The sequence below is a fragment of the Haliaeetus albicilla genome, chromosome 24 (assembly GCF_947461875.1).
Source record: "Haliaeetus albicilla chromosome 24, bHalAlb1.1, whole genome shotgun sequence".
NCBI classification, from domain to species: Eukaryota; Metazoa; Chordata; class Aves; order Accipitriformes; family Accipitridae; genus Haliaeetus; species Haliaeetus albicilla.
This window is the reverse complement of record NC_091506.1, coordinates 698,561-720,447: the sequence shown is the minus strand read 5'-3', so window position 1 is coordinate 720,447 and position 21,887 is coordinate 698,561. Positions and strand designations below refer to the sequence as shown.

General features: G+C 45.1%; 1 protein-coding gene across 3 annotated transcripts; it reads left to right on the top strand.

The window, feature by feature from the left end:
• Position 1: 1 nt before the first annotated feature.
• Positions 2-21,878, top strand: LOC104324164 (cullin-associated NEDD8-dissociated protein 1-like). 3 transcript variants are annotated; one of them, XM_069811743.1, is made up of 15 exons: positions 2-193; positions 2,602-2,745; positions 6,662-6,816; positions 8,586-8,709; positions 9,359-9,615; positions 10,233-10,338; positions 11,025-11,173; positions 13,298-13,590; positions 14,945-15,086; positions 16,320-17,825; positions 18,202-18,297; positions 18,926-19,095; positions 19,212-19,376; positions 20,088-20,195; positions 20,416-21,878. In XM_069811743.1, exons 1-15 carry the CDS (start codon positions 126-128, stop codon positions 20,641-20,643), a joined length of 3,711 nt encoding a protein of 1,236 aa, XP_069667844.1. In that variant the 5' UTR covers positions 2-125; the 3' UTR covers positions 20,644-21,878. The 3 variants fall into 3 exon arrangements, with proteins under 3 accessions (XP_069667844.1, XP_069667845.1, XP_069667846.1); XM_069811744.1 differs by lacking the exon at positions 2-193 and adding an exon at positions 914-963; XM_069811745.1 differs by lacking the exon at positions 2-193 and adding an exon at positions 3,402-3,473 and having other exon boundaries at positions 2,606-2,745.
• Positions 21,879-21,887: the final 9 nt, after the last annotated feature.

The window sequence follows — 21,887 nt, the reverse complement described above, 5'->3', positions numbered from 1 at the left end:
CGCCTCGGGGGGGCGCCCGGCCGGCGGCGGCACTGAGGGGAGCGGGCGGGCGGGCGGGCGGCGGCGGCGCGACCCCGGCCCCTGCGCCCGCCGCCATCTTCCCGCGCAGCCCCGGCGCCGCCGCCATGGCCAGCGTCTCCTACCACATCTCCAGCCTGCTGGAGAAGATGACCTCCACCGACAAGGACTTCAGGTGCGGGGCCCGCCGCCCCCGGCGCGGCGCGGGCCGGGCCGGGCCCTGCGGGCGGCAGCCACCCGGGGACTGCTGCACGGGCGGGGGGCTTCCCGCTGGGGGGGTCCCTTCGCACTTGGGGAGGGAGTGCCTCAGGAGCAGGCACCGTGCCCCCGACCCTGCCGGCGGGTAAAACCCAGCTGCAGGCGTGCAGGATGTGTCTATATCGGAGGAATTAATCGGGTTTATTTGCAATATTTCAAGCCAACTGTGTTCTTCTGGCTGAGGGGGGAGTGCAGAGAAACCAACAACGTTCCCTTCCCTTGCCTAGATTGCTGCGTAACGGAAGTGAACGAGCAAAGTGGAAGGGGGAATAAAAGTCTTGACAGCTAGACTTTAAATTCTTACTTGTTTTGCAAATGAAGAACATCATAGCAAAAATGCTGAAACACTTCTTAGTTTGTTTTTCCGCTAGAAGGTTAGATGGTCAGTGCATTAAAAAGGCTGAGAGACGCCAGTCTGAGCAACCGTGTCACCTGGGTGATGGACGCTGCAGATATTGGCTGAGCTCAGGTCGCTTTAAGAACTATTTCTGTGCAATGGGAAAACATGCCTCCGTAACAGGACTATGATTCTTTTATTCTCTTTATGTCAGCAGAAGAAAATGACATCTTTCTAGGTTTGGGGCCAGTGGCTTGACGCTTAAGGTGCTGTGTAAGAAATTGTTAAAACTAACAAGTATGAAGGATTTCACCCATGAACATATCGTTCTCTCAGTATCAACCTGGAAGGTAACGTTTGTGCCAGACTTGATATTTTGAGGCCTTTTAGAAGAGAGGGGTCAGTAATATCCTAAATGTAGGTCGATTTTTGCAGAGGCTGCTGCTGTTTTTCTGATGTTAAAATAGGTACTTTTTAAAGAAGTCGGTGATGGAGTAGTTGCACAAACAGTTTGTTCAAAGAATATTCGGTTAATACTCCAAACAAGATGTGCCCAACACAGGGCATGTGTCATGTTACAGAGGTATTCCAGGGCCGTTTCCTCCCAGCACACGGTCAAACGTGAGCCTGTTGTCTGTCTTCAGTTGCACAACCAGTTATAGGAGCAGGTTTCATGGGCTTCCCTCTTACAAATGGATCCGTGTGCCAGTTTCTGAAGTCCTGTGGGCAGGATGGCAGCAGGTAGTGAGTCAACAGCTGGATGTGTTGCCGCAGAAGACTCTGCTCGGCCTGTGGCCATAATTGGTCATGCTTGTTCTATGCAGACATTGAACTGCAAGTGCAGCTTAATAGCTCTTGCGGAATCAAAAATAGATCGCATGTTGTTAACATTATAGGGCATAGTCCCTCTATTTTTCTCATTTTGGATTTCAGGCTGGCTGTCTAACACTACAGCAGTCCCTCGTTCCAGACGTACCTAGCTGCTACTCAAGAACGGGTTTGCAGATTGAAGACACAAATGTTGTCCTGGTGCATGAGGGCTCTTACATGCTGAATGAATTACATCAGAGCCTAATTTAAAATGGAGGTGTCATTTGGTAAATGAGAGGGAAGAGCTTCTCTGTAGTTCCTTTTAGACATCCATCCCTGTGCTGGGGCTAACATTAGAAAGCAGCTAATATGTGATAACCAACCACACTTATGTTTCTCAGAACCTCAGACTTCTATACTAGCACCTTTTATGTTTCCTGGTCCCAGGAAAATAGATACTTTCCAGAACTTCTCAGTATCCATCTTGACATTGTCCCTGTTAGAAAATTATGTTGACTAACAGTCAGCTGGAGTTTGTTTTTCCTTCTAAGCTGGATGGTAAATACTTGCTTGGTTTTGCTCATAGCAATCTAAATATAGCCTAGGGAACTTCTGAGGTATAGTTTGTCTGGAGTCATGACTTTATTTTTCATTTTTTAGCTTGCTAGGACTTTTGCATGTGTGGGATCATACTATCAGTGCTAAATAAGACAGAGAAAACAGAGGCAGGTGCATTCTTAGACCCTAGACTGGTTTTCCTAGGCCGGGAAATTGGTGCAAAAAAAAAAAACACCATGATTTTTTTCTAGCATAGTTAACCATTTTGATTTAGCAACTGAGTTAAAAATATGCAAGCTGGATGCCAATTTTAGAGTTTTAGTTTACCCCATCCTTGTTACGTATTTTAAGGAGAGGAGAAAACATGTATTTCTCATTTTCACAGATTCCTTAGCTAAAGCCTTTTCACCAGCTACCTCTATCTGAGTTTTCCATTTGTAAGATAGTAATAATTCTTTGCACCTTATTTTTCGGGAGAGTGTAAAGGGTTGTAAGTCACTCTTTGAAAGTGTGTTTTCATACAAGCACTAATTGTCAAGTTTTGTTGTACAGAGTGATGTGAAGGAAGTGCATTTGTGTCTGTATATCAGCCAATCCACTTTTGCTGTATGTTCTTTCAGGTTTATGGCCACCAATGACCTGATGATGGAACTTCAGAAAGATTCAATAAAACTAGATGAAGACAGCGAGAAGAAAGTTGTGAAAATGCTTTTGAAATTGCTGGAGGACAAAAATGGGGAAGTACAGAACCTCGCTGTCAAGTGGTAAGAGCCTCAGCCGTAATTACCATATTCCCTGGCAATAATAAAGCTGCCACAGATCGCAGAGAGTGCGTTAGAGTGGAGCCTGGCCCTGCAGCATTGGCACCTTACTCAAACCTTCCTTTGTAGGGGCTTTCCCTCTCATGCCAGGCACAGCAGTTCCGTTCTGTGTTGATACTCAGAAAGTGTGAGATATCTTTGTAGAAATAATAGGTGATTTTGGAGGTAGCTCAGTATTTATATTATGAGTCTTACCATATTAAAAGTAGCATGCCTAAGATTTTATTTCTTCAGAGAGAAGCCCAGTTTAAAATTTTGGTCATCAAGTTCCTCTCCTTTCTCGGGCTTTGAAATCCAGTGCTGAATTTCCCAGTGGTCCTGTCTTTGACAGAGATGGTACTAAACATGTATAGCCCTTCAAAAATGGCATTTGAATTTCAGGTCCTAATGCTCGTTGAGGGCATTTTCATTAAAGTTTATAATGTACTTGGGTTTTTTCCCAGCTTTGACTCCCAATTGTAGCCTGTGCTGTTGCTTTACCTTTCAGTTTCATTATTTTTTTTAATCCAAATGTAAAAGGCAGAAGGTTCCTTTATTACTGAATCATCTGATGAAGTGATCCTACTGCTGACATGTTCTTTCCTGTCTCTTTCCCCCAGCCTGTCTAAATGGGAGAGTTCATTCTAGAAATGAAATTGAATGGGTCAGTTCACGCACAGGGCTCCAGAAAGGTGGGCCATTTAAAGACAACTTTGGGTTCCTCTATTTTTTCCTACTGTGGATCTTGTACTCCCTTCTTTTTAACCATATATTGCTTCTATCCCTGTACTTTCCCTGTGACCTTTGGCCCTTTCTTTTTGATTCCCATTGTCCTGACTTTTTCTGGCCCTGTTCCTGTCTCTGCCTGCTTTGGGTTTGTTTATTCTGTTTTTTAACCAAAATTTTTGAGCACTGAACAGAGTACAAATTTCTTTGGCTGTTTATCTATGGTTGCATTAGCAACAAGTCCATACTCACTACAGTCTCTAATTCATCCAGAATGTGATAATGAGAAGGCCTCAAAATTGAACCGGTAATATTTCCTTTTCATACTGAAGGAGGTACCTGTAACAGTTCACGTCCAGTCAGTTGGCGAGGTTCTCTAAAAAGGAGAAATGTGACGGTCTGAAGGACACTGGCAGTTGGATTAGGCCCAAGTGTGGATTTGTGCAGCCCATATCAGGATTCAGGAGTGAGTTAGGAAACTGCTGCGAGGTCTTGCAGTTGATTTTATCATCTAAAACTATGATCTTATTTCTTCAGAGGAATGCTGAAATCACACTTCACACCCAAAAAAATCACAGATTGAAATCTACATAAAAACTTGCCCTGTTTCTGGATCTGTGATTTTTTTTTTTTTTCAATTTAAATGAGTTCCTTAGCTTCTCTGTGCCTCAGTGTCCCTGCCTGTAAAATAGGGATAACCATCGGTTCCTTTCTGCATGTTGAGGTGTAAGATTGGACACTACTTGCGCTTGCACAGAGTCATCTTATTTAGTATTTCTTTTCTAATTCTTGTATTTCGGAGTAGCTACTCAGACTCTAAACAGCTATTGTTGTCGCCATTGTTGAATTTAGGAATAGCCTTATTTAGAAAAGGCTGCGTGTGAATTTGCTTTGTGTACTCTGGGAAACACTGTGCTTATAGTGTTTGTTAAGCATGCTGTCGGGGTAATTGTGGTGTGCCAGCAGGGAGACAACTACCTGTGCATAGGTGTTCCATACAGTTTGCATTACTGAAGCTATGCCAAAAGGAAGAGAGAAAAAGAAGACAGAAAATGCATTTTTGTACAATAATTTTATAAACTGTGTTCAGCAATAAACATTCTAGAGTGCTAGCACCATGTCTTCTCATACAAGCTCTTAAGGAAATGTAAGTCATTAAGGCCGATGTTTTGACAGTCCTGTTCAGCTCCCACTGAGGTCAGGGACTTTTACCACTGACTGTCAGGAGCAGAACCTCTCCTATGTGTAAATGTCAGTGAAAAAAGAGTATGCTGAAAGCCCTACATGTGTCTCTGTCTCTTTTTGTACTCCATTGGCAACTGGTAGCCTTTCTTTTGAGCTGTATGGACATGTAGCACTGACGATAGTCCCCAGGGATCAGTGACGATGCCCTAGCATTATGCAGCATACAGAGCCAAAACCTCTAGTCCCTCTTTTTTGTATAACATGTAGAAAAAAGAAAAAACAAAGCTCCAAAGAGGCAGATTAGTCCTTTCCTTCACTCCATTTTCTGTTTTCACCTGGCTGTGTGGACAGCCTGCTGAGAGAGGGGAAAAAAAGAACTGGGAAACCTTCAGGAACTGGTTATTTAAATATATTTTTGCTCTGGAACAGCAGCATGATGGTATTTTTAAAACTCCAGAACCCTGTTTAGAAAAATAGTTGTGCTGCACATGAATCACAGGGAGCTGTTCAATTCTCATATTGTTTTTTGAACCAAAAGGAAAAGATCTATATTATTCAGTTCAAATAATTCAGTTTTGACTAGTCGACACAAGAAAGGGAACAAGGAAGCAGTGACTAACATTTTGTACCTGGCACAGAAATTGGAGCACAGCCACATCGCTGCTACAGCAAGTAGCTGCTTCTCTGCAAGGTGGTATCGACTCAGGGAAATAGAAAAGTACCTGTACCATCTGTCAAGAGTCTCTGTTCAGGCCCAAATCCTTCCATAGTAATTTCTAGATTTGGGCATGAAGAATTACCTGGTGGTGTTAATCTGCAAGCTAGGGCCCCAGTTCTTCACCTGGGCAGACCATTCAGTGGGAGAGAAAGAGGTGGCGTAGCCACAGGGGCTTGGGCAAGGATCTCCGCCACTGGTGGGTCATGGAGCCATGGGCAAGCTCTACTCAGCCTGTAGAAGAGTGACGTGTTGTTAGGACTGAAACTGGGCTCAAAGAATTTTCTGTGGATGTTCACTAAAACAAGAAGATGGAATTTTCTATGCAGTATGATGTTTCCACTCATCAGTGTTTGCTTCTCATGAAAATTCTAGCAACGAGATTTGCTGTCTGTGAAACAGCAATTTCTTAGTAAGGGATACAGAATATTCACAGGAAACAAATGCATTTTGAATTCATTAGCTTAATTCAAAGAGTTAAGTGCAGCTGGTTAGGGAAGGAAAGCCATAATATGTGACTTGCTGAAATACAGTTAATACTTTACATTTTAGCTAGTGACCTTGTAAAGATACAAAAATAAATAGTTGCAAACAAATGCTGACAAACACTCTATGCACAAATTTGAATACAAACTTACCAGTAGGAGACACAGGTTGTTCACAGAAAGTTTTTCTAATGATAATAGTTAAAATAAAGTGCAGGGGAAAGGGAGCAGTCTTCCCTCTGTTGTAATTTTGAGCCTTGGCTCAAGTATAAGTTTTCACACAGAGGGCAGAGGGCAATAGGTAGCTAATTGCTTGTGAAAATCCATTTGGCATTTCCTCCTGAAAGTAATTTTTTGATGGTTGGGTTGGGTTTGGTTGTTTTTGCAAAACCTGACTGTAGATTTTACCATTACTCTGTGTAACATGGTTGCTTTGATTGAAGTTCATCACCTCGTAATTTCTGAGCTGCTCCTTCCAGTAAGATCTTAACTGGCCTCATGTTTGCAGTAGTTGATGTGAGATGTCCTCCTACAAATCTGATCTAAAATCCACTGAAGTCTGATATAGAGTTAACTGAGGCAACAATGCAGGGTACATAAATCTGGGGACACAACATGTGCTGCAGGATATCGGTACTCGATGCTGATGTTTGGTAGTATTTGCACTTGAGGCTGAGCTGCCTTTGAGGAGGAGTGAGCCTGAGCATCCCTTTTGATGGTGGAAGGCATCCCTCTTCCTCTTCATTCTGACTGGCTTCTCCTTCCACAGCCTGGGCCCTCTGGTTGGCAAAGTGAAGGAGTACCAAGTGGAAACCATTGTGGATACGCTGTGTACAAACATGTTATCAGACAAGGAACAGCTGCGGGATATCTCCAGCATTGGACTGAAAACAGTCATCTCTGAACTGCCACCAGCTTCTACAGGTAAAATGTCTGTCCCTGTTTGTCAGACTGAGGCAATAGGGAATCGCAGCCTTTGGCACACAGAAGAAAATGTGTAGTTCAGAGCCTAAAAGTTATAGATTTCTTATTCACCTGCTAGAGGACAATTAATGAAATAAGGAGGAGACATAGTAGAAGCTGAGACACCAATGTGATTAAAGATGGGATTAAATGAAAACTTGAGCTGGTCACCCTGAGGATACTTAAGTCTGAAACTGCATCTGACTTCTTGGAGTAATCCACTGCTGTTCACAGCAATCTTAAAGCATTCAGTGTGTGCCAAGATACTGCTGTTCGGGCAGTCTGGCAGTGCTGTTGGTCGCCACGTCAGCAATGCCACTACCCTCTGCGATCTCAGCAGTGCAAGCACTGCACCACCTCCTGTTTGCAGCCTGGCTGGACCGTGTCTTCTGACTGCCACAGCTACCCTGGCTGCTTCTCCTGCTTTGGGAACTATGTAACCCCAAAATGCAGCAGCTATTCAGGAGATACCTGAGGCTCCCAGAGATTTAAGTTTCCTCTGCAGCCATCTCATGTATCTGTTGTGCCTTCATGGCAGGCGGCCATGGCAGTGCTGCCAGGCTGCTGGATTTTAGGTTGGGAGGAGAGCTAGAATTAGTATGCAAATACTTGCTGAACGCCTCTCTCAATTTCTGCAAAATCTTAAGCTCTTGCAAGCCATCCTTTCAGAATTCTTTATTTAGCGTACATCACATGAACTGAAACTGTTTTAGGGTAGCAACAGATAAGTCATCTCCTTAAGGGTTGGGATTGACACTGTGTGGGCAGAAGGCAGCAAAAGCAGTGTGGGTTTGCTGCAAAATGGAGAGGCTGGACATCTACCCCTGTGCTTTCTTCACCCTAAGCCCTACTCCGTGTGGTTGCTGTTGCTGTGGTGCTGTCTGGAGCAAAGGGAAGGTTTGAAATAATAGTCCAAGAAACAGTGTGTGCCTGAAACAGGCTCCTTTCTCAGTGTTGTACAGCAGTTAATGATGCTCCTAGGATGTTCCACTTCTGCTTTGTCTCTGTTGCATCATGGAGGCTGTTCAGAATGGCATGGGAAGCAATTGTCCCTTCCTTTTAAAGTTTTGTGGAATTTGAAGCTGCTTATACTTTGCACTGAACCAACTGGGAAAAAACCCACAACAAAAATCAGTGTTGGGACAGGCACGGCCCAGCATGAAGACTAAACTGGTATCTAGACATTTTTCTGGACTGTAGGAGATTGAGGTTCTAGACTGCAGTTGTAATCTCAACATGTTCTTGAACCTGGGTTATATATTATTTTGAGACAGATTTATCTAGTTCTACCCTTAAATTTCATTATGGAGCTGAGAAACAGTTTCTGTCAGGACTGCTCTTCCTATCGAGAAAACCTCGATTTGTTGAAACTGAACATTTTCAAGGGAAAAACGGGAAAAAAACATGCCAGAAACTTCCCGCACAGCTCTACTCCCTGCATTGCATGGGCTTGGGAGCTGCCTGCGAGACAGCCAGAGCATTTTAGGGTAAAAGACAGTCTCCGAGAAGAGAAGCTTCTTCCAAATAGTTAAAGCATCATACTCCAGGGGGAGATACTTCACTGTTTGCAGTGTATAGCCACCATCTCAGACAAAAGCTAGTTGACTGCTCTTCTGGTTAGGTCTCCCAGTGGCGATTTCTTTTTTTAATGTAGGAGGGATTGAATGGTTCTTAGCAGTAAAAAGACTTCTTTTTAACTGACAGTGGGGAAAAATCTCTCTCTCTTGCAGGCTCCACCATGACAGCAAATGTGTGCAAAAAGATCACAGCCCAGCTGACAGGAGCCATTGGCAAGCAGGAGGATGTATCTGTGCAGCTGGAGGCCCTTGACATCCTGTCAGATATGCTGAGCAGGTACCAAAGGATTTCCTTCTGGCAGCTATGTCCAGCAGGGGGCTGCATGTATGTGTTTGCTTTTGATTTCTGTATTTCCCTAATCCTACTACAAGGACTTAAAAATAAAGGATTTGGGTTGGCTGCCACTGGGCAATATCTCAGCAGAGCAGATTCCCCAGCAGGGATGAGAGATGACATGCTGAGCCTTTCTGTGCTTGGGAATAGCAGTAACATTGGTGATGGATCCCACAGAGGCTGAGTTTCAAACAAATGGAGAGAGAGAGAGAGCCAAGCAGGGAAGTTTATTTTAGCCCTGTGAGCTGATCACACATACTTTTTTTTCCTGGCTGCCTCTTTCTTTTGTAACATAAGTCAGAGTGACAGTGTCATATGTCAGCTGCATGCAGGAAATTATTGACAAACCTCCAGGTCATCCAGAAGGACACAATCAAAATCAAACTCCTCCATGACAGAAACAAACAAATTCTCCCTGTGTTTTACAGAACAAGTCAGTGTTCAGACCAAAATGCCAAACCCACCCTTTTCCTCTCACTCCCCACAACATGTGTGAAGTCTTCATAGCTGAAGGATTTTTACATTTTTTGCTGGCAAGAGGGCTTTTTCTCTGAGGCTTTGACTTTCAGTTTCTGCCTTGTTCTGTTTGCAGACTAGGGGGAACACTCTACTCTTTCCATTCCTCCATCCTGAACTGCCTCCTACCCCAGCTGACAAGCCCCAGGCTGGCAGTACGTAAAAGGGCCATCATTGCCTTGGGTCATCTTGTCTTGACCTGCAGCGGAAACATCTTCTCAGAGCTCACAGAGCATCTGCTTGCTGAGCTGAAGAAGAATGAGTCTACTTCTACTACCAGGACGTACATTCAGTGTGTCGCTGGCATCAGTAGGCAGGCTGGACACCGCATAGGTAGGATGAGTAGCTTGAAATGGCGCTGGAAATGTGCATGCATTTTAGAGGAGCTCCTTTTAGTGGTAAAAGAAGTGTGCTCGCTCTGTTCCTAATGTGTTAGTGGCTTGTGCTTTGCTATTCCCTCTGTGGTCCTGACCTGGCTCTCTGATCTCCACTTGGAAGGGAGGGGACACCGGAGTAACTCTCTGGCTGCCCTTCTGTAGTGGTATCATCTCAAGGTCTTGCAGCACTTCCCTCGTCTGAATTAACACCTCTGTGAATTAGGTCAGTGGATTCACCCCACTTTAAATGAGAGGAGAAATGGAGGGCAGCGTATTGTATTACTTGTCTAAAACATCTGCCAGAGCTGAGATTAGGTCCTAGAAGATCTCTAATCACAGCTCTTTCCATGACTGAAATGCCAACAAGGGGCTGAAGACAGGGAGCAGGGGTTGTCTGCTGAAAATCTCTGCAAGGCTGGTCTTTGGTGGGCTGCTGGCTCCTTGCCCATGTGGTCCAGGGGTGGAATGCTTTGCCAGGCACACGAAGGAAGTGGCAGGTGGCTGAGTTGTTAGCTGCTTGGATGAGTGAAGGCTGGGATGATTTTTCACTGCTGCTTGCTTTATCTTTCCCAGGAGAACATCTGGAGAAGATAATTCCTCTGATTGTTCAGTACTGTAACGTGGAAGATGACGAGCTGAGAGAGTACTGCTTTCAGGCCTTCGAGTCTTTCGTGAGAAGGTGTGTGCCCTTGAGAAACAACTCTGCACCATCCTGTGCATCAGCATCCTCCTGGTGTAAATATTTATATGTTTGGCATCAAGGGTTGAGTACCTTCCTACATGCATTCCTGTTAGGAAGGCCGGTTCACAAATGAAATCTCTTCTTCACATGCAGAGTTGGGCTTGAGTTATGAGCTATTTTACCTCAACATGTGAGAGTGTGTTTCTGTATTGGTTTTGCAGGAGTGGGAGTTTTCCTTGTCCTTGGAGGATTCCTCAGCAAGAGGGAACTGCCTCGCTCCGGGTGCGTGGAGGGAGTGGGAGGCAGGAAGGGGGCTCAGGCAGAAGAGCTGCTGAGCTGCAGCTCTCCTGTTGTTTAATCAGACATTTACTGCTTGTCTTGGAAAAGGAGCCCAACAGAGCTGCTGAGGTTTTCTCCCATGAAGGGAGGATTCAGCTAGGTGGTGAAGGCAATTTATTTTTTTTTTTCCCCCTATAGAAATCATTGCATCCTCCCCAGGGGAATGTGGTCTTGCTTCGTGCACAGCAGGAAGGAGCAGCTCTGGTTTAACTGATGTTAACAAAACGTTCATATAGTCTGTGAAGCATTTTGGGATTCTTGTGAGATTAATTATATTATTTGGATATTTAAAATGGCTTAGTCTTTAATTCATTAACTATTAGGATTTTTATTTGTCGTGATAGGTGCCCAAAGGAAATTGACCCTCACATCCCTAATGTGATGGGGTTATGTTTGAAGTACATCACCTTTGACCCAAACTACAACTATGATAATGAGGAGGAGGAAGAGGAAGAGATGATGGAAACTGAAAATGGGGAGGATGAAGAGCAAGGTGCCTACTTGTGAGGATGACTGTGCTCAGCAGAATACTGGGTTAACATTTCTACCCTTCCTGCTTTCTCACTCTCTGTGACGTTACTTTCCAGATCTGCTTCAATCTTTTCAGTTCTTCTAAATGGGTTAAACTACCAATGGTAATAACATAGCTGTATGTGCGAAGTTCCAGCAGTAATTCTGAGTTTGTTAGTTTTATTTTTTTTCTGAAAAGGTCCTCAGATCTCTGCCTGCCTTAGGTGGCAGTGAAAACACTGAAACTTGAACTCTGAACTAGCTTAGAGGGGAGCTAGACCAAGGAAGCACTGTTTTTCCTGTGCCCGCTGACTGCAGGAGTTTCTTAGAGCACATCCAGCAAGCACCCAGGCATAATGCCCGGAAATCCTGAGGAGCAGCTGCTCTGCCATCCTGATTGTTGGAAACGCTCCCTTGTGCTCCCAAAGGTGCCGGTGCTGCTTGCAGCCTGCCAGGCAGACCTCAGACCCCTGCTGCAAACAGTTGACTTGATACGCATGGGTCGTTCAAGGGGAGGTGTGAACGCTGTTGTTCTTGCCTGCTTTCTGGCCTGTCCAAACTTCAGGTGGTGGCACCATGTGTTTGAATGCAGCTGTAACATGGATTCCTGTCTGTCCTCATAGTTTAGCTCTAGTAGGCTTAGGCTTGTGTGAGAGAGATGGCTCCTTATGGGGTCCTGACAAAATGGGATTTCTTGAAAAGAAAGATGTTACAGGCAGATCTAGAAATTGCAGTTTGTTACCCTCTTACTGCATCTACTGGGGTGTTATGCAGTGTTACCTTTTTTGACCAGGCAGCTAGCCAGCATTTGTAGCTTACTCTGGTTAGAAAAGGAATCGGAAATCTTTGATGTGGTCTCACTTATTTACAAGACTGGACAAAACTCCTGTTTGCCGTGGTTGCAGGGGAGGTCAGGCAAGCAAGCAGCAATTCCAGGCTGTGGCAGCCAGCACCCCTGCCCAGGTGCGTCAGAACCATGCTGCTTTGTCAGGCTGCAGCTTTTTCTCGGTTTCTGTGTTGCTTCCTCTTATCTCTCTGTCTACAAGGCTGTTTTCCACACATACATACTGTTCCTGAGCACAACAGCCAGCCAAAGCTCATCTTTGCAGTCACCCGGAGGCTGCAGAGCCTGTACTTCTGCACTTGAGCCCCCCTTTGCAAGGCTGGTTGCTTTTTTTTTTTTTTTTTTTTGCTGGAAGAGGTAAATGCTTAACTGCTATTTTAAATGAAAGCCTGAAATTTTAATGTAACAGTTTCAGGGCAACTTAACTCAGCCTACAAACCTAGTAGCCACACAATTACATTTTTACTATAAGTTAGTTATTTTTTGCTACTGTGTAGCAAAAGAGAGCACAGCTATAGTCCTGAACACTTAAAAGTGCCACCATTAAAAACATCTTGGTCCACCACTAAAAACATCTTAGTCATCAGTGAAAGCAATCTGATACTGTCTTCAAAAGAGGCCTTTCATTTATTTGCTGAATCATGTTTACTTTGAGGTGGATGTGGAGCCTTGGTCAGATAGGAGGGGTACTTTAATGTTAGCTACAGACAACATTTCATAATGTCTCTATTTATAGCTGTGTATAGTATGGCAGCTAAGAGCAAAAGTTAGAACAAGTTCCTTGGAAGACAGGCATTTTTGTTTACTTTCATACTGATTGGGGTAAGATCCTGGCTGGATTTCTGGAGAATATGTTAAATGTTCTGCCAATAACATAGTAAATCGTTACACTGTTTTGTGCCATTCAGGAATTGCTAAGACAAATATTTACATATTTTTGGCTTTAAAATCTGGGAACTTCATTCTTCCTTCAAAACAAAAGCCTTGATGCCTGAGCTGAAGTGGCCAGTAAGGGTAGTAACATTAAGGTTTATTCTCCGTCAGCTCTTACCTGGAGCAGAAGAATCTGACACAGGGCAGCCTGGCTGGTAGTAATGTCTGCAGGGACAGGCTATTCTGGACAATTTCATGTTCCCAGATATGTGTGACTTATTGGCATCTGTTTGTCTGGTGAGCTGGAGAGGGAAGCTCTGAGGATCAAGTGATCCTCTAGCTCCAGTTTCTCATAATGGTGCACCTTGTCTTCCCTTGTCTTCTTTCCAGAAAGCGATGATGAGTACAGTGATGATGATGACATCAGCTGGAAAGTCCGCAGGTCTGCAGCAAAGTGCCTGGAAGCCATTGTCAGCAGCAGGCATGATCTCCTGCAGGACTTCTACAAAACCCTCTCTCCAGTCTTGATAAGCAGATTCAAAGAGAGGGAGGAGAATGTCAAAGCTGACATCTTCAGCGCTTATATCTCCTTGCTGAAGCAAACGCTGCCCATCCAGAGCTGGCTGCATGCTTCAGATGCCTCTGGCAAAGATGACATTCCCCTGACAATGCTTCAGAACCAGGTGGGTGAGAAGATGCCGGGCTGGATTAAATTGGAAAGCAATGAAGAGCAGTAGATACCATGCCACCGATGAATATGCCTAGTAGTTAAGCCTGAGAACATAGCTAGCAGAAGGAGCCCTTGGGCACACAACCACAGGGGACCAAATCCTGAGGGCTGACCATTTACTGTTTGTCTCCCGCTATTACTGGGGAGAGAGTGCTGAGCCAGTGCAGGAGCGCTGAGGTTATAACCTGCATTGCCCGCCTCCACTAGCCTCTGACACGTGTTTGCAGACTGCATATGAGACAGGTTAGCCTTTGGGTGAAGTGTCAGTCTGTTGCCTTACAGTTACTCCAGCTGCTGCTCAGGAAACTCACCGAATAAATTGTGTAAGCCATTGGAAGCTCAGTAAGGTTTGGATCTGGTCAGTAGGCGTAAGAGAGCATGCAACTCAGTTCATTACAGGAGAACAGCCAGTGGCTTCCAGGGTAGCTTGCTGTGGTTCTGCACACGATCTGGACATTACTGCTGATCCAACAAACAATAGTGGAAGCAATTTTTCTGATGCACTGCTTTAATTCAGAAATATGCTGGAGTAATTACAGTCAGAATAGTTTAGCCACACATGCTGATCGGGACTCTGCCTAGCCCAGGATCCTTGCTAACACGGTGGTCCACACATGCCATTTCAGAAGAAGACAAAAGAAACGTTGGAAATAACCATGTTGTTATAGAATAGCATGACTGTGAGAGCAGCTTTTTCTGGCTGATGCTACTACTGACTGGTGAGTCCCTGAAGCAGGAGGTTTAAAATCCATGCCAAAATGTAGTTACATCACTGATTAATCATCTTATATGTATGAGATATTTATTTAAATAACTTGCACCTCAGGCCTGTGATTTGTTTTTTGATTTCACTGAAATGCTGGCAGGGTGTCCAAGTTTAAGTATAGTGATGGGGCTAGATCCTTAAACAGCAGACCAGGAAGGAATCATCAAACTCTAAGCTCCCTTAGCTTTGTGTCCCGGTCTGATCATTTTGTTGTGTTTCTTTAAGCTTCTGTGTTAGGGGATAACACCAACTTCAGGAAGGGCTGCTTAGGAGTCTGTTTGCAGAATATGGAAAAGAAGAATAACGTCCCCTCCCACTCTTCTGTTCATGTATCTTTTCTTCACGTGCACTGTCTTGTAATCTATCCCAAGTCTGTTCTCTGGTGAACAGGTGCAGTTTCTTGCTGTCCCCTGTTAGTTCTCTTGCTGTGCTGTTAGTGCCTCTGGCTCAGCTGAGCAGGCTGCTTTGGTAGCCTAGCTCTGTGCCCTGGGATCTGGGATGACTGATGTGTTTCTTTCTGGTCTTCTTTTCCAAACTGCAGGTCCCCAAGATTGTCAAGGCCTTGCACAAACAGCTCAAAGAAAAGAGCATCAAATCAAGACAGGGATGTTTCAGCCTCCTGACAGAACTGGCCAATGTTCTTCCCGGTTGCCTGGCAGATCACATCCCTGCACTCATCCCTGGTAAACTTCTCTGTGGTCTGCGGGTGAAGGAGCAGAGTTGGCTCAATCCATTCCTAACACATATGCTCCTTGCCTGCGTGTTCCAGTATTATTCCTGTATATCGCTGTGATCAGCATCAGGACATACACATCAAGTTCTGCTCTGTGCTGATGTGCTCCCAGATCAATTCTGGCTTCTGTCTACCACCACCAAAAGCCAGGATAAGAACATCAAGTTCACTTCCACAGTCCCCTGAAGAGGTGCTTTTAGGATGGCCTATTCCAGCTTCCTTTGAAACTAGCTGGAATTATGCTGTTAGCCTGCTGAGATCAGTAACAGGAGTGACATTTTCTTTTACAAAATGCAGTGGCATTTTAAAAAATTATTTGTACTGACTGATTAGCTAATTTGCACTGCCACCTTTTTCTCTGAGCCTTTCTGCCTATAGGCTCATGAAGCATCCCACTGCTGAAAGGCTTATAAAGCTAAGGTCCTGTCTTTGATTTTGGCATGACTGTATAGTAAATATAAAAAAAGTCTCCCGTGATTTTCCCTGGGGCTCTTACGAATTAATAGATCGGAAAAAAGCATTCAAACCAAGAGTCAGGCATGACTTCAGGGGTAGCAATTGTTGTAAATATTTCTCATTAAGTCTTCTGGGAAACATAAATATGTGCTACAGAAATTGGACTTGGAAGTACTTCCTTTCTGCAAAGGCAGTCCATCTTTAATGGTCCACAGTTATGTTCCAAACAATACTAACAGAAGCTGTAAAACTAGATAAACATAGAGTCCCTGGTTTGGTTTTGATTTGTTTTGTTTTTAAGACTTCTGACAGAGGAATGAAGGAAAAACTCATGAAGGGCCATTCCTGCTGCCTGAAGTGCCTGTTGTTGAGACTAGGCTTTCCCAGTCTTAATTTCATGCCATTTTGTCATACTTACTCACACTTGACTAACCATTCCTTCTCATCTTAGCCCGGGATGACTTTTCGAATTAAGTTTTTAAGAAGTTTTGTAGCCAGCCATCCAGGACGGCTACAAAGACCAGTTCTGTCTGAATTGCTGCTTACTGGGAAGCAGAAAGACAGCAAGGAGAGCAACTCTCTCTCTTTCTAATGGCATGTATCCTTTGGGTGGGGACAGGGAAGAAAGAAAACCGATTTAAATTGTGTCCTTCTTTGAGGGGGAGGAGGGTGTGATAAAAACCACTTGATGCAATAAGACAGCAGTCATTCTTGTCTCTTTGCACAGGTATTGTTTTCTCCTTGGCCGATAAATCCAGCTCCTCCAACATGAGGATTGACACGCTGTCTTTCCTTCATGTTCTTCTTTGCAACCACCAGCCAGAGGTATTTCATCCTCATATCAAAAGCCTGTTACCTCCTGTTGTGACCTGTATTGGAGACCCCTTTTATAAGATCACTTCAGAAGCTCTGCTGGTTACTCAGCAACTTGTGAAAATTATCAGGCCTTTGGACAGATCTTGCACTTTTGATGCCAAGCCCTATGTGAAGGACCTTTTCGCTGGTACTCTGAAGCGACTGAAGGCAGCTGACATCGACCAGGAGGTGAAAGAGCGTGCTATCTCCTGTATGGGACAAATTATTTACAATCTGGGAGACCATTTAAGCACTGATCTCCAGCCAACCTTGAAGATATTTCTGGAGAGGCTCAAAAATGAAATCACCAGACTGACAACAGTCAAAGCATTAACCTTAATTGCTAGTTCTCCACTTAAAATAGATTTGAGACCCATTTTAGGGGAAGGTTTCCCCATTTTAGCTTCCTTCTTGAGAAAGAATCAACGTGCCTTGAAACTGAGCACTCTGACTGCTCTGGACATCCTGGTGAAGAACTACAGTGACAGCCTGAAGCCTGCCATGATAGAGTCTGTCCTAACAGAGGTCCCCGCTTTAATTACTGAGAATGACATGCATGTTTCCCAGGTGGCTACCATGTTCCTTACTACTTTGGCTAAGGTTTATCCATCCTGCATTTCTAAGATCAGCAGTTCAGTTCTTGCTGAAATCTTTCAGCTTGTCCACTCGCCTTTGCTTCAAGGAGGGGCGCTGAACGCCATCATAGACTTCTTCCAGGCTCTGGTTCTGACAAAGACGGCCACCGTGGGTTACTCAGAGCTGATGAAGCAGCTGACTGCACCTATTTACTCCTCAAGTTCAGCTGGGGCATCGGTGACGTTACATAAACAGGCGTATTACTCTGTCGCAAAGTGCGTGGCAGCCCTTTCTTCAGCCTGCCCAAAGGAAGCCCCTGTGATGGTGAACCAGTTTATCCAGGATGTAAAAAACTCGAAGTCCAGCTCTGCTGTTAAAGTGCTAGCTTTCCTTTCACTGGCAGAGATGGGTCGCACCACAAACCTCAGTGCTCAGAGAGAGCTGAAAACTGTCATCCTGGAAGCATTCACTTCCCCCAGCGAAGAGGTGAAATCTGCTGCTTCCTATGCGTTGGGGAACATCAGTGTTGGGAATCTTAAGGAGTATCTTCCCTTCATACTGAAAGAGATCGGAAGCCAGCCAAAGAGACAGTACCTCCTGCTGCACTCTCTGAAAGAAGTCATCAGCTCCTCCCCAGCCGACGGCCTCAAACCTTACGTGGAGGATATTTGGGCTCTGCTTTTCAAGCACTGTGAGTGCACAGAGGAAGGGACGCGCAATGTGGTGTCTGAATGCTTGGGGAAGCTGACTTTGGTGAATCCTTCTGAGCTGCTGCCTCGGCTGAAAAAACAGCTGTCGTCAGGTAACGGCAAGGGCAATGGTGAGAGTGGGAAAATGCCTTCTTTTGCTGGAAAGTCCTCTTGTAAACTGCTGGTGGGAACAACAGGGAGCAAAGCCAGCCTGCAGAGATGAGAAGAAAACACAAGGGATCTCTGCAAGGGGGGATCAAAAGAGCACTGGTTGGCACAGGGGGCAGGAGGGTGTTGTGTTAGGAACAGAGACCACATGTGGAGATTGTGCGGGAGTGGGATTTAAACAAGGAGGTTGTCAAGACAAATCTGTTCTTACCTCTTCAACGTGCGTGTAACGTGACCGAGAGCAGAATGGGTACTACAAAGTTACAGCAGTGATATTATCTCTTGACCTTTCACTGTTTTTTCTTTCCATCTTCATCGCAGGCTCTCCACATGCCCGGAGCACAGTGGTAACTGCAATCAAATTCACAATTGCAGACCAGCCTCAGCCTATTGATGCTCTCCTGAAAGGCTGCATAGGTATGCTAGCACAAACAGCAACGTGAGCTGGGAACGTGAGATGTTAGGTGTCGTTAGCAGCTTGGGGATTTTTCACACCTATGCGAACCTCACCTAATCCAGTTTTTATCTGTCTCTGCTTTTGGGATTAAAGAGCAACACTGTCACCTGAGTCCTTGTTAAATTCTCTGATGCCTCGCTCTTGGCTATTTTCTATTGGTGACAGTTTTTTAGGGAGCATAAGTTCCTTCAGTGTTTAAACTTACGATTCAGGCATCTCATGACAAGGATCTTGGAAAATATAACCTACATTAAAAGGGTCTTACATCTGGGGACCCTACATCTCATGTCTGTTGTATAAAACTGGGCCTTCTGTTTCAGAGAAGTCTGAGCAGATGAGATCAAAGTAAGAAAAAAAGAAAACCCAACTTCCTTGAATACCAAAGCTTATGATTTGACTTTAGGATGAGGTAGCTAGAATCATCTGGTTTGGTTTTATGCCCAAATGCAGGAAAGTCATGTTTCTGTCCCTAGAGTTATTTTACCATAGGTGCTTTTGTAACCAGGCTTCTTGAAATACACTGTGATATCCTTTTAAAATACTTCTAAAACACTGCAGCAGGACTGACTGCGTGTTCTTATCCCACAGGTGACTTCTTAAAAACTCTTCAGGATCCAGACCTGAATGTTCGACGTGTGGCTTTAGCCATGTTTAATTCTGCTGCTCACAACAAACCTTCTTTAATCCGAGATTTACTAAACGCAGTTCTCCCCAGCCTGTATAATGAAACGAAGGTCAGAAAGGAACTCATCCGGGAGGTATGTCATTAGTTCACCTTGGGTGCAGTACGGCAGTGGCTCAGTGCCTGTTAAGCTGAGATGAAGCTGTCACCCTGTCTGTTAGGTGACAGCTGTATTTTTTTTTCTTGTTTAAGGTAGAAATGGGGCCATTCAAGCATACAGTGGATGATGGCCTTGACGTGAGGAAAGCTGCTTTCGAATGCATGTATACACTGCTGGAGAGCTGCCTCGACCGACTGGATATCTATGAGTACCTGAACCATGTGGAGGATGGACTGAAGGATCACTATGACATTCGGGTAGAAGCTGTGCCTTAACTGCTGGAGGGTGGTGACGTCACTGATGTTACTTGTTCTCTGGGGGCTTGGGCTTGAACTGAGCCCGTGTGTCACCACAGCATCGAGTGCCCCTGCCATGCCGTTTCCTGTTCTCTGCGGCTGCTGCGGACTTTCACCTGACATTGTCTAGCTCTAATTCGACTGTGGCAGCCTTGAAAATGCAACCCAGGTGTAGCTGGGTTTATAGGAAATTTACCAAAGTCTAAAATAAGTTCCTTCTGCCTTTAAACTTAGATTGTTACTTGCTTAGTGGGGCCAGTGACACTGTATTAAAAAAAATCAGCATTGTCATTGCTGATGGCCTCATAGCTTAATAGGAAGCACTACATCCTTTTCATACTATTACTTGATTTACCTCCACTGAGTCGTGGGTGCAGCAATAGCACAATCTCTGGGCTGAACATTGCCATTTCTCTCAAAGGCTGTCAGCCCTTTACAGCACACCACACGCACCTGGAACAGGTTGGCTGCCAGTGGGTGCATTTCCATTACGACCAAAGCTCTTCCCAAAACCCCTTGCGCAAGTGCAAAGAAACTCACCACTGTGTGGGTACAGCATGACACCCAGGGAGAACGACCAGATGGGCTTTGGCAGAGAGGATCCACACTCCAAGCCTGGGGGAGTCAGAGAATGCAGCAAAGCAATGCCTGTTTTATCTTTCCTCTGTCTAGATGCTGACTTTCATAATGTTGGCTCGGCTGTCCACACTCTGTCCCAACGCCGTGCTGCAGCGGCTCGAGCGACTGATTGAGCCACTCCGGGCGACTTGCTCCACAAAGGTAAGATCAGGCAGAGAGTGTGACCCACTCAGGGTGGGTTCTGCCACAAAGCCACCTCTGCTGTTAGCCACCCCTGTCGCTGCTGCTGAGCTGCCCGCTCCCCATACTCCGCTGGCTAGAAAATCATCTGCTCATCTCCGCCTCTGCTGGCGTGTCTGATTCTTTGTGCCTGCACTGTCTTTCCTAAATGCCAACTGAAAATGGTGCTCTGGATTTGTAGGTAAAAGCCGGTTCTGTGAAGCAGGAGTTTGAGAAGCAGGACGAACTGAAGCGATCTGCCATGAGAGCAGTAGCTGCTCTCCTGACCATCCCTGAAGTAGAGAAAAGTCCAGTGATGGCCGAGTTTTCATCTCAGATCAGATCCAATCCTGAAATGGCATCACTTTTTGAGAGCATCCAGAAAGATTCTGCTTCCCTACCCACCTCAGAGGCAATGGACGTGAGCTAAGTAAAATTTGCCTGTTTACTCCGCCACCTTCCTGCCCTCGCAATGCATTAACTGGAGACGCTGCAGACGGGCCAAGGGAGAATGTCATCAAGCTGGTCTCTAGTGCAGCAGCTGCTTGCAAGTCACTGGGCACCAACAGCAGAAAATGGCTGGTTCCAGCTGCGCTTGCAAGCAGCAGACACCTCGCTGAGGTGTAACAAGATACGCGAGATAAGGGAGATGTGTCCTTGGGGTGCGGGGAGGGTTGGAAGACGAGTATTCTAATTTTTCAGCAGCTTTTTAAGGGGCATACAAAGCAATCGAAATTGAGCATGGTTCCATGAAAAATGGAAAGTACTTTCTGAAATATTTCCTTACTGCAGGACAAAGAAAAATAGTTGAAAAGTTTTGGGTTTTTTAACCACTGCACATGCACTTTCTACCCCAAATTGCCTGAAGAACATATTTATATTGTTTCACTAAATAACATGGCTAAAAATGAAAAGTCACCTCTTCAATTACTGATGAGCATCACAACCGCAGGCCCCGTTTCAAGAAGCGGAGACTCATGCTGGCCGAGCAGCAGGAGCTGCAGGGTGTAGTTTGTTACCCAGGCTCCCCAGGTTTTCCGCCTGGGGCTCGCTTCACTCACTTCACGGAATGGCCCCGATAGTTCAGTGTTTCTGCAGTGTTTGGGTGATACAAAGCTATCCTGCTTGGCTTCCATTTTTACAGTTTTGACTGCAAAATACCTCAACCAGCCGTCTTCCAGAAGAGATTGATTGCATTATGGTAACAAACCTTACACTAAGCTTTTCTTGGCATTTAACTCTGGCTTGTTTCCCCTTTCAAGCAGTGTAGTGTTTGTGTTGAGCAATCAGCCACAAAGGCACTGATCTGTGCTGAGCTCTGGTCACTGAACAGCAGTGGACACTGGCAGGAAAGCTGGTGTTCAGTGTTTTAACATCACAGAAGGGAGAGAAGTGGAAGTCAGCAGCCAGAGGTGCAGCCCCCACTACCCCTTCTGTGGTTTGCAACCTCAAATCCTGCTTTGCATAGGGGAAAAAAAAGCCTTAAGAGATGCAACAGCAAATTAGAGAACAAGGCCACCGTGACATGCTTCTGGTAGCCATGGAGCTGTAATAAGCTTCCATTTCTCCTTTTCTGACAGAGTGGTTGATGCGAAAAATATTTATAGTACCGCGTGAAAGAACATCCATTGTTTGAGTGGTATAAAAAATAAAAATATACTTGAAGTTCTGTGC

Coding starts and splice junctions, on each gene's coding strand:
- LOC104324164 (XM_069811743.1), top strand. CDS start 126: ATGGCCAGCGTCTCCTACCACATCTCCAGCCTGCTGGAGAAGATGACC. Junction 13,591..14,944: donor TGACAATGCTTCAGAACCAG/GTGGGTGAGAAG, acceptor TCCAAACTGCAG/GTCCCCAAGATTGTCAAGGC. Junction 15,087..16,319: donor CATCCCTGCACTCATCCCTG/GTAAACTTCTCT, acceptor CTCTTTGCACAG/GTATTGTTTTCTCCTTGGCC.